This window comes from Phascolarctos cinereus, unplaced genomic scaffold (assembly GCF_003287225.1).
Source record: "Phascolarctos cinereus isolate Bilbo 61053 unplaced genomic scaffold, phaCin_HiC Scaffold_9;HRSCAF=440, whole genome shotgun sequence".
Taxonomy (NCBI): domain Eukaryota; kingdom Metazoa; phylum Chordata; class Mammalia; order Diprotodontia; family Phascolarctidae; genus Phascolarctos; species Phascolarctos cinereus.
In genome coordinates, this window is record NW_027556402.1 from 106,274,103 (window position 1) to 106,287,114 (window position 13,012).

At 32.2% G+C, this 13,012-nt stretch overlaps 1 protein-coding gene across 3 annotated transcripts in view; it reads left to right on the plus strand.

The window, feature by feature from the left end:
- LRBA (LPS responsive beige-like anchor protein) overlaps positions 1 to 13,012 on the plus strand; it is a 760,465-nt gene that overhangs the window by 208,023 nt on the left and 539,430 nt on the right. For all 3 annotated transcript variants that reach the window (XM_020994027.2, XM_020994028.2, XM_078148462.1), the window contains exon 31: positions 8,138 to 8,268. In XM_020994027.2, coding sequence (XP_020849686.1) covers positions 8,138 to 8,268 — 131 coding nt within the window. The remainder of the gene's footprint in view (positions 1 to 8,137; positions 8,269 to 13,012) is intronic.

The window sequence follows — 13,012 nt, forward strand, 5'->3', positions numbered from 1 at the left end:
TACTTGCCTTTTAGGGAATACTTTTATGTAACCCTCCATGAAAACGTGGTTCGAAATGTGATAGTTAAAAAATTCTCTAACAACCTTAGTTACTCAATACCATGGACCTGACTTTATATCAGTCCTGGCTTTATGAATGAACCCGTTCTAATGTATTGAGATGATCTTTTATAGACGTAGGAAAGTACTTTGAATGATTGTTTATTCTCTTTACCTTTTTAGCATGTTTTAGAAAAATGAATTTAATCAGACTTAAAAACATGACCTTGGTGGAGTTTTCTGTTCCAAATGTTCAATATGAGTTCAATTATGAGGACATACATCAAATATATTGTTTCTAGCCATGTGTTTCTGAAGTTTAAAAGTGGATATTAATCACACTTAGGTGTGGTGGAAAGAGCACTGGATTTGGCAGATGCTATAATCCTGTTAGGTAGTAGGTAATATAAGTATTACCATAATCATCATTAGAAGATGAAACTGAGGTGCAGGATGGCCACAGTCAATAAGCTTCAGAACTAGGAGTCCACTAGGAGTCAGGTTTCCTAATGCTACATTTAACATTCTGAGGAACCTAGTTCTCCCCAATGTCCAAACAGTATCTCCCTTTCCCTGTAAGTGCCTCAGACCATAGCACCAATTAAAGGCCTTTTTTTACCCTCTAGATACATATTGAATATTAACTAACAACTTTCTTCTCATAGCCACACTTTCTGCCTCATTTTCTTTTAAAATACAATTCCTAGTATTTCCCCCATATCTCTTCAGGCTCTATTTCATTTCTATTCCTGTCTGAGTTTTTGATCTTTTATTATCCCTCAGTACTGTAGAGATTTTCTGACAGATTTGGCAGCTAGCAACCTGAGGAATTGGGGCAAAAATAATAAAGACAAAGGAGCAATATAGTTTCAAGCTTTATTGTCATTGTAATATACGTGGTTCTAACCTCTGATCTTATTCTGGGGTTCTGTTCTACTTAGCTGCATAGCTGTTTGATTTCCTGGGCTTTTTTCTCTCAGTGTAACGTACATCCCAAACCCTCTTTCTGAGTTGCTGTTTATGGACGCTGACCAGACATTATTTTGCCAAGTTAGCCAGTACTTTATTATTGTAGTGGTCAGTATTTTATCATAGAAGCCAGTTTTCCTGTGGATGACTTGGGCCAGCTGAACCAGTGTTCTACGTAAGGGGTATTTCCACGTTGGGTATCTCTCTTTCAGGGCCTGTCTTTGTTGCTAAGATGTGAATCGAATTTGTGGAGTACATGGCGTTTGGTTATCTTAGTAGCTCCTATATGTTTCATCTCGGGAAATTCTGTAGTGGTGCTATCCTGACTGGTAATGGCCTCACCAAGCTCACTATTTTAGGCAGTCCTAGTCTTGCTTTGCTTTGTTGCCTACTTACAGATCATCTCCTTCATAGCCTTTCTGGCAGCCCAGTTTGTTGTGTGAGTTTGCTCTAACAGGGGCCAAGTACAATCAACATAATTTTCTACCCCAAAGTACACCACTCACTCTGTTAAATGTGTTGTCTCCCTCCACTACAGAGATTCTTAATCTGAGTCCAGTGAACTTGTTTTTAATTACTTTGGGAAATTGTATTTAAATATAATTGATTGCCTTTGTAGGCTTATATGTTTTATTTTATACATTTAAAAATATTGCTCTGGAAAGGGGTCCATAGATTTCACTAGACTGTCAAAGGGGCCCATAGCATCAAAAAATTAAGAATCCATATTTTATGAGAATTTAAGCTCCTTGAGGGAAGAGATTGTCTTCGCATTTATATTTGTATTCCTAGTGCTTGGGCTATTATAAACATCTTTCCTTTTAAAAATATTTTTTATTTATTTCATTAAATGTCTCCCAATTACACATAAAAAATTTTTAACATTCGTTTTAAAAAATTTGGGTTCCAAATTCTCTCCTTCCCTTTGAGGAGGCAAGTAATATATCTATTAAACATATGAAGTCATACAACGCATATTTACATATTAGCCATGCTGCAAAAGAAAACACACGTGCATGCAAATAAGAAAAATCAAGAAAGTAAAAAAGTATGTTTCAGTCTGCATTCAGAGTTCATCAGTTCTCTCCCTGGATGTAGATAGCATTTTTCATAATGGTTCCTTTGGAATTGTTTTGGATCATTGTATTGATCAGAGTGGCTAAGTCTTTTACAAATGGTCATCCTTACAATATTGCTATTACTGTGTACTATGTTCTGCTCACTTCATTTTGCATAAGTTAATATGTCTTCCTAGGTTTTTCTAAAACCATCTTGGTCATCATTTCTTATAGCACAATAGTATTCCACCATAATCACATACAACAACTTGTTCAGCCATTCCCCAGTTGATGGACAGCCCCTCAATTGCCAGTTCTTTGCCACCACAAAAAGAGCTGCTATAAATATTTTCTATAAATAACTGCTTTTCCCCTTTTCTTTGATCTCTTTGTGAAACAGATCTAGTAGTGATATTCCTGGTTCAAAGTGTATGCACAGTTTTATAGCTCTTTGGGCATAGTTCCAAGTTGTTTTCCAGAATGATAGGACTAGTTCACAACTCCACCAACAGTGTATTAGTGTCCCAATTTTTCCACATCCCCTCGAAATTTTGTCATTTTCCTTATCTGTTACATTAACCACTCTTATAGGTGTGTGTTGGTATCTCAGTGTTGTTTTAATGTTTCCTTAATCAGTGTGATTTATAACATTTTTTTATGTGACTCTTGATAGCTTTGATTTGTTCTTTTGAAAACTGCCTATTCATATCCTTTGACCATTTATCAATTGTGGAATGGCTCATATTTTTATAAATTCGACTCAGTTCCATATATATTTGAGACATGAGAGCTTTATCAGAGAAACTTGATTTAATCCCCCCCCCCAAAAAAAAAATTCCCTATTTGCCTTTTTTAATTTTGGGTGCATTAGCTTTGTATATTATGTAAAACCTTTTTAATTTTCTGTGATCAAAATTATTTTACTTCCCTTAAACCTCTCTATCTCCTGTTTGGTCAGTCGTATTTGTATAGTTCCTGAGTTTGTCTTGGCAGGCAGACTCCCAAGTATTGTATTTTGTCTGCAGTTATTTTAAATGGAATTTCTCTTTCTAGCTGTTCCTGCTGGATTTGATTGTACTATATAGAAATGCTCATGATTTGTGTGGGCTCATTTCGTGACCTGCAACTTTGCTAAAATTGTTAATTGTTTCTAATAATTTTTTAGTTGATTCACTAGGGTTCTCAAGTATATCATTCTGTCATCTGCAGATTTGTTTCCTCATTGCCTATTTTCATTTCTTCAGTTTTTTTTCTTATTGCTATAGGTAGCATTTCTAATATAGTATTGAATAATAGTGGTGATAATGAACATCCTTTCTTCACCCCCTGATCTTATCGAGAAGGCTTTAGGTTTATCCTTGTTACAGATAATGTTTGCTCTTGGTTTTAGGTAGATACTGCTTATTATTTTAAGACAGATTCCATTTATTCCTATGTTCTCTAGTGTTTTAATAGGAATGGGTATTGTATTTCTTTAAAATTTCTGCATCTGTTGAATAATCATATGATTTTTGTTGTTTTTGTTATTGATTTGATCAATTATGCTGATAGTTTTCCTAACATTGAACCAGCTTTGCATCCCTAGTATAAATCCTACTAGTTCATAGTATATGGTCTTTGTTAAATATTGCTGTAATCTCCTTGCTAGCATTTTATTTAATTTTTTTTACCTTATTATTCATTGAGGAAATTAGTCTACAGTTTTCTTTCTCTGTTTTCACTCTCCCTGATTTAGATATCATAATTGTATTTGTGTCATAGAAGGAATTTGGAAGGATTCCTTTTTTAAATTACTTTTTTCAAATAATTTATATAGTACTGGGGTACTCAAATATTTTGAAGAATTCATTTGTAAATTCATCTGGTCCTAGGGATTTTTTCTTAGGGTGTTCATTTATTGCTTGATCAATTTCTTTTTCTAAGATAGGATTATTGAAGTATTCTGTTTTTCTGTTAATTTTGGCAATTTTTTTTAAGGATTCATCCTTTTCACTTAGATTTTCAGTTTTACTAGCATATAATTGGGCAAAATAACTCCTAATAATTACTTTAGTAATCTTCATTGTTGATGCATTCACCCTTTACATTTTTGATACTCTTAATTTTTTTCTTTTTTAAAAAAATCAAACTAACCAATCTGTTTTCATCAGGTTTTGTAATTTTTTTTTGAGTTTGTTTTTGTTTTGGCTTGGCAGTGGGGTTAAGTGACTTGCCCAGGATCACACAGCTAGTAAGTGTCAAATGTTTGAGGCCGAATTTGAGCTCAGGTCCTCCTAACTTCAGTACCTGTGCACTCACCACCTGGCTGCCCCCTTCATAAGTTGTCTTTTTTATTTGTTTGTTTGTTTTTGTCATTACATCAACTCCTAATTTTGTTATTAGTTCAATGGCTGTTTTTTTTAAACTTTCAGTTTTATTAATCTCACCTTTGATTTTCAGTATTTTGATTGTTGGGGATTTTTAATTTGTTGTTTTCCTAGTTTTTTTAGTTGCATGCCCAATTAATTGATCTGCTCTTTCCCCCTTTTATTGATGTATGTCTTTAGAGATATACATTTTCCCCAAAGTACTGGTTTGGCTCTCAATTTTTGGTATATTATCTCATTGTTATTATTCTCGTTAATGAAATTATTGATTGTTTCTGTGATTTGTTCTTTGACCCACTTATTCTTTAGGATTAAAGTGTTTACTTTCTAATTACTTTTTAATCTATGCTTCCACAGCTCTTTATTGAATGTAACTTTTATTGCATCCTGGTTTCAAAAGGATGCATTTAATATCTCTGTTTTTCTGCATTTGGTAGTGAGGTATTTTATGTCCTAATAAATGGTCAGAAGTTTGTAAAGGTTACTTGTATTGCTGAAAAAAAAATGTGTATTTCTATTCATTTTTCTCCAAAGGTCTGCCATATTAACTTTTCTAAGATTCTTTTCATGTCCTTGACTTCTTATTTATTTTATGGTGATATTTATGTAGCTCTAAGAGGGGAAAGTTGAGGTCTGGCGCAAGTATAGTTTTATTGTCTGTTTCTTCCTGTAATTTATTCATTTTTCCTTTAAGAATTTGGATCCTATGCTATTTGATGCATATATGTTTAGAATTGATACTTCTTCATTGTCAATGAGGTTCAAGTGTTGCCTGTCTTGCTCCCCCCCTTCCTTATTTTCCCCTCCATAATAAATACTCTTCCCTGTGTGCCTCTTTTATTTGACATAATTTTTTCCATTCTTTCTCTCTTTTCTCCCTTCTTCCAGGGCATCCTTCTTTCTCACCCATCCATTTTTTTTACATCATTTCAACGTAATCGATTCATTCCCTCTGCCTCTGTCTGTGTAGAATCCTTCTAAGTACCAAAATAATGAAAAATTTCTTAAGAGTTAACATGTTTCATCTTCCTACACGGGAATGTAAACTGTTTAACCTTATTGAGTCCTTATGATTCCTTTTCCCTTGAGTGAAATTTTCTATTCAGCTCTGGTCTTTTAATCAGTGATGTTTGGAAGTCTGTTTCATTAAATATCCTTTTTTTCCTTTGAAGGATTATACTCAGTTTTGCTGGTTAGGTGATTCTTGGTTGTGTTCCTAGCTCTTGGAGTATCATATTCCAAGCCCTCTGCTCTTATAATGTGGTAGCTGTTAAATCTTGTGTGTTCTTAACTGTGGCTCCATGGTATTTGAATGCTTTTTTTTTCTGGCTTCTTGAATTATTTTCTCTTTTACTTGGGAACTCTGGAATTTGGCTCTCATATTCCTGGGAGTTTTCATTTTCGGATCTCTTTCAGATATTGGGTGGATTTGTTCAATTTCTATTTTACCCTCTTGTTCTACAGTATTGGGATAGTTTTCTTGGATGATTTTTTGAAATATGTCTAGGCTCTTTGTTTTTTAATCTTGATTCTCAGGTAACCCAGTAATTCTTAAATTACCTCTCAAATGATTTCTCTTTGATCTGTTGTCTAGGTTAGTTGTTTTTCCAGTGAGACATTTCACATCTTTTTTCCTATTTTTTCATTTTTTGACTTTATTTTATTGCTTAGATTTAGTAAATGCAGAAAATAACCATCTTGATTTTAGCAGTAGATGCTGATTTGGTGACAGATAATTTGACCAGCAATTCTATATACTTAAAGAGACTAGCCCTTAATGAACCTAAATGGACTTGAGAGTGTAGAATATATGTTAAGTTATTTTTCAAAACCAACTTTCCTAAGTCAAATATACACAGCTTTGGAATTATTTGCTCATAGGTTTCCCATTATTATTGCCCTCTGTTAGTTCAGATATAGAGAAATGATTGTATGTGAAAGTTGATAATTGACTATGAGAAATGGCTTCTTCAGTAGACAAATACTGGGGAAACATATTTAAGTTTAATTTCTTATAGTTATTTAAAAATTGTTTTTACACTTTGGCCTATAGTTTATAAATTTCTAAAGCAAAGATTTTTACCTTCAGAAGAAAAGTAATGGGAATGGCGCATGTCTTTTAAAAATACATTTAGAAGAAACAAAAATGAATATTGGGGGATGAGTGCTTATTTACAATACTTTTTGGCTTGAGGGGCTCAGGTGGCTATTAGGCCTATTTTTTTTTAGTGTATTGTTAACATTGGCAGTCACCCTTATAATGATGCGACACGCGCCACTCCCAAGTATATTGAAGAGCTAGCTACTCCTAGCACAAGGGAGTTTGATTTAATTGGCAGGAGTGCCTATTCTTATGTATTAAGGATTGAAGTCAAACAGAATATATTTTGTTTTTTGTAGGTTTCCTCCTGAAAGTTAGAAAAGTGCATTTTAAGTGTATTTGGAAGTAAAAGATTTACATTTTAGAAATGATTATTAGAATGAAATATCTAAGTAATTTTATTTAAATATCGAATACTTTAAAGGTATTATGGGAATACTTTCATTTTACAGTTATTCTACTGTCAACAAAAGATGTGACTAAATAAATCAAATGTTGAAGACTTTAGGATTATGGTTAATACCAGGTAATTAAAAGTAAGCGCTGCTGTGGGAGAGCATTATATATCAGCTGTTCTCTTTACCTCATTAGCTGGTTTTTTTTTATGTTTATGGAGCCAACTTCAATTAAAAATGGCTTTAACAAGGCCTTTTAGATATTCAACGTAACATATTATAATGTAATCGAAATTAGTGCTTTGTAAATACCGGTCTCTTAAAAACACATGAGATATATTTCCTTAATTTCATAACATTTTGCATCCATCTTGATACTTCTGGTTTACTGTACTCTAAATAAAGCTAACCATCAAATTACAGTCTTTTGGAATTTAAAACTCTGTCCATATTGAATTCTTATGATGTTGACTATGTGTTCAAGTGTCACTGAAGCTTTCTTTCTGAGGCTTAGTACAGATTTTTCCTATATGAAATTTCAAAAAGTTCTGGTTTTGTTTGGAATTTCCTAAAAAAATTACTGTCATATTCAAGGAGAACTTTTTTTAAATGAAAAACTTGAATGTTTTCTCTTACATTTCTAAAAGTTATCATTCTTTTTTGTCATTTTATGTAAAATATCTACTAAGTAGGGGAAAGAATCCTGGATTTGTAATCAGAGGGCTTAGATTCATATAGTTCTACTGTACTTTATTACCCAGGCTGGCCTGATAAAACCATTTCTCTCTGAGCCTCAGTTTCTTCATCTGTAAAATAAAGGCCCTCCTATATCTAAATTTCATAATAAAAGCCATACCTAGATGCTAGAGTAAATACTGGTTGGAGAAATGTAAGTTTAAATATTGGAAGTGATAAAATAAATTACTACATTTTTCAATGGTTTATGATTCCAAATTTTGAAAGATTCAAATGATTGTAAGCATTCATTATATAAGAACATCAGAAAGAAAAGTCAGAAATAATAGGACTCAGTGTTAAATAACATTGAAATAACACCAGTTAACTATCTAGAGGTAGCTAGTTAACATTATCATCGTATTTGTATTATGGAATAAAATGTTGGTTCTTAATGATATAGTTAGGGTTTTTTTTTGGGGGGGAAGGGGTTGACATTTGTATTTTTTATTTACTTGTTCATCTTTATTACAGGAGTGTTATTGTTGCAACAAAAAAACCTACTATTTCACCTTCTGCTACTACAAACGTGCCTACCAATGCTGTTAGTGTGGTTTCTTCAGTTGACTCTAATCAGGCCTCAGACTTGGTGGGAGCATCTCCTGGTGAGTTAGTGGGAAAAAGAACTAATCAAAATGCGTGTTAAGATTTTTGGTGATTAAACTAATGTTTTAAGCAATACCACTTAATTCTCTTTGATAATTATAGTGCTGCTTTTGTTTTCCTTTGTGCTGATAGTTGGCTAATTTTTAAATTAATTTTTTATTATTACTATATTTAATAACAAGCCAAACTAATAAAATATATAAGAAGATATCTTTGTCTAAAACCATTTTGATTAAGTACTGTTGAGTGGTAGCTTTCAATCTCTACTTGTTTTAGAGATAATTTCGGACTTAGTGGTTTGCTGGCAAAATACTTTTGCTCCTTGCCTTCTTTGTCATGTGCTCAGAGGTTTGACATGTTGACATAACTAGCTGTAAAGTATTCTTTGGACCAAGAAGTATTTTTTTGACTTTCTAGTTCCTTTATTTTCCTTATTGTGCCAATTTTAATGAATAAGAATAGAGGAGAAGAGAAATTCTTAGCAGCATGCTGCTTGGACCGTTGCTTCTTATTCTGTCATTTCCTTACCTGTTTCTTCAGCTCCTACTTCCTATCTAAATAGTAATGAATAGCCTTTCCCTATCCTTTAAAATTTTGTTTATATATTTTTCTTTGATACAGCTGATATTTCTGAACAAATGTAATCTCTTTTATAAAGTATATATTCAAAAGTTCACTAACTGATGAACAGAATTAAATAAAAAATTCCTAAACCTTGGCATATGGACCATTGTGTTTGGTCAGGATGTTTTGGACTTTCCGTGTTGATTGTATTCAAATGGTTGCCATCATTGTGTATGTTGTGCTTTTGCTTCTGCTTTGTTATTCTGCGTCACTTTCTATGAGCCTTCTCATGTTTCTCTAAATTGTTCATATTTGCCAGTCAGCATGATAATATTGCATTACATTCATAATTTGTTCACTTATTCCATACTTGTTGGGTACAGTGGATTTGTAATCAAGAAATCCTGAGTTCAAATGTAGCTTCAGACACTACATCTGTGGGATCCTTGGCAAATCACCTATTCTCTCTATTTTCATTAGTTTCTTAATTTGTAAAGTGGGCATAATAATAGCATCTACCTTCTGGGGTTGTTATGCCGATCAAATGAGATGATATTTGCAAATCACTTTGCAAACTTTAAAGCACTAGCTGTTATCATTATTATTTCCATATTTTTATTGCTAGAAATTATTCTGTGAACGTGTTTGTACATATTTAAGGTTTCTTGCTTTTAGTAATTTCCTTGGACTATAGTCCTGGCCTTGGAATCTCTGGACTAAAGGGCATAAACATCTTGGTAGCTTTTCTTGAAAACTTCAAGTTTCTTTCCAGACAGGTTGATATAATTCATAGTTACGCATGCAGTGAATTGGCACGCCTTTGCTCCTATAGTCCCTCCATCAGTGAATTTTTATGTCTTTTAGCAGCTCTGCTAGCTCAATGAATATGAAATGATATCCTAGGGTTGTTCTGATTTTATTCAGGTTATTTGTGGTTTTGGCTGTTGATAATTTATATTTGTAAAAAAATCAGATGAAATTGAAAGTTTTATATTTTTTACAGTTTTGTTTAGTGGAAAAATTGATAAGAATATACTGGATATCAAAAAGTCACATAAAAGAGTCCATCTGGATTGTATAGAATTTAAAAAAGCCCTTTTGTATAAATAAAATCAGTATAACCAGAATCAGAAGTGTATATAGAAGTTAATTGGTTCATTCCTTCATCTTCAAAACCAGAATTGAGACCTGGTAATCATATATTTTATTAGGAAGCAGTGTTATTTCTTGTCATCTGTTCTCAGCATTTTTATATTCAGCATATCACTGTGCTCCAAAAATAATGATTAGCAAATTGAAACAAAATGCATAGTAATTATTTCTAGCCTAGGAGTCCTGAATTATCACTAAATATACTGACTAGCAGTAGCAAATCAAAATCAATTTTTGCTTTTTCTTTTTCCATACTTGGTGAGAGGTTATAAGGCAAAAGGAATAAAAATTCCTTTAATTTTTCTCTCCTTACTGTTCTTAGTTCCTTAAACTCTGATTTTCCATGGTCCATTGATTCTTTTAGGTAAAATAAGTTTTATATATATATATTTTTTTTTTTCATTTATTAGCAAGCTTGCTGTCTAGGAATGAATGAATAAGCTGCCCTCCTCTCATTGGTCAAGAGGCAAATGCTGCTAATGGCTATAAAACTGTCGTTTGGTCTTCATTTTAATTTAGTAATAGTATATGCCCCACTGACTTTCTAGAGCAAATGTTATAACTTCACTGGTTTGCTGTACACTCAGTAAAATATTTTCCTCTTATTCTAAATTTACTGCCCTTTAATTTCATTTTATGGGACAGAGTAAATAGGATCTTCTGATTGCTTTTAACTGTACTCTTCATAATTTAAGCTGTTCTGTCTTCTGAAGAGTGAAGCCAACTTACTATGAGGGACTTTGATAGCTGAGGAATATGGGCTATGTTTTTGATATAAACCTATGTTAGTGAATTTTTCCTAACAACATATTTTATATCTTAAATCTCTTCAATACCAAATAAATGCACTATAAAATAAAATATTAAGAGTCAGAGAATTAAGTTAAAAGAAAGGATTCTTCATTTTTGAGAATTTTAATTCTATAAATTTGAGTATCTCCTTTGTGAAAAAGGTGCTGCTTTCTGGAATTCAAACATCATTAAGATATAGTACTTCCTCCTAGGGAGCTGACAGCCAGTTTGGGATTGGGGAATGTAAAGCGTATTTACAAATAAATACATTATAAGAACAGTATTAAATTATATAGGTAAATTAGCTTCTCAGGGCTTCAGTTTTGTCATCTACAACACTTATGAAGATGCGATCTTTTGGTTATCTTTTATTTTCACGTTCTGGCATCCTAAAATTTCTACAAAATATTATCCAAGTTCAAAAGAGAATATTGAAAGGAAGTAACATTGAGACCTCTGATTAGAAATAGAAATCATAACCAAACCATTATTAGAAGAGAAAACATTAGACAAAATAGACCATTTTAATTATGACATATAAAAGCCTTTTTCACAAGGAAAACCTATTCATTTATTATAACAAAAGACAGTTTTATATGAGGGAAACCCTTATATGATATCTGATAAAAATCTAATATCCAAAATATGTAGGTAATTTATACAAATATAGAAATGTAAGAGCTATTCCTCAAAAGCTGAGTTTTCAAAGAATATGGACAGTTTTAAGGTACAACAATGGAATCTTTCAACAATCATATGAAAAAAATGATACAAATTAATAGTAATGAGGAAGTTATAATTGAAAAAAATACTTGGGTTTCCTCTTGTGCCAATATATTGGAAAAGGTGATAAAAGGTAAAAGTAATCAATGTTGAGGGAAAATACTTATACTGGAAATTGTTTCTGGAACCTAGAATTTATTTGATAATTCTTATAAAATGCTTTAAATGGATATCTTTTGTTTTTTCATTTCCTAGTATATAATGTTAGCTTTTGGTCATGTATATAAAAAAATCCTTTTCCTATAGTCATTGAGTATAAATCAGTATTGCATCTTGTAAAAATATTTTATCTGCATCTATTGATACAATAAGGTTTGCAATTATTTAGGTTTCTTTAATGATTATGTTAATTTTCCTAATGTCAAAATGTCCCTCCTTTTCTAGTATAATTATAGTACATTCCTGTAATAAACAATATTTTGTATATTGCCATAGTTATTTTCATTATTTCACTGAACATTTTAAAATGGATGTTTATTGATTATAATGATCTCTAATTATTTTTCTTTCTTTTATTTTTTTCTGGTTTAAGTATAAGGACTCTGCTTATACAACCTAGTAGAGTACTTTCTTATCAGTTTTTGAGAATTATTTTTATTCTATAGATGTCAGTTATTCTTTAAGAGTTATAGAATTTCTCTCAAAATTTATCTGGACCAGGGGCAGTGAGATGGCGCAGTGGATAGAGCACCGGGCCTGGATTCAGGAGGACCTGAGTTCAAATGTGGCCTCAGACACATAATCCTTACTAGCCGTGTGATCCTGGGCAAGTCACTTAACCCCATTGCCTAACCAAAAGAAAAAAAAGTTATCTGGACCAAGTTCGGTTCTTTGTGAGATGAGAATAGTTTCTTGATAGCAGGAATTTTTAATCTGGGGCTGTGAACTTGTTTTTAAAATATTTATATACTGAATTTCAATATAACTTTTGTAATCCTATATAATTTATTTTATATATTTAATAACATTATTCTGACAGGGAAGTTCTTCAACTTCATCAGACAGTCAGAAGAGGAGTCCATTATATAAAAATGGTTTAGGAACCTCACTCCTTTATATCTAGTTCAGTTTCCTTTGCTGCCATTGATTCATTTAGGGTCTCTTTTTTGGTTTTCTCTTGACTTAGAAATTTTATATTTTTGCAGATAATCTTTTAAAAATTCTCAGTTTTGCTTGCATGTAAACATCTATAGCATATTCTAATAATTCTTTTTATTTATTTATTTATTGAAACATCTATGTAGTGTAGTGGATAGAGCTCTGGGCCTGGAGTCAGGAAGACCTGAGTTCATATACTCGCTAGATCTGTGACCCTGGGCATGTTACTTAATCTTTGTTTGTCTCACTTTCCTTATTTGTAAAATGAGGACCTATCTCCTAGCTTTGTTATGAGGATCAAATAAAATAATAATTGTAAAGCCTTTAGCACAGTATGTGGCTCATGATAGTAAG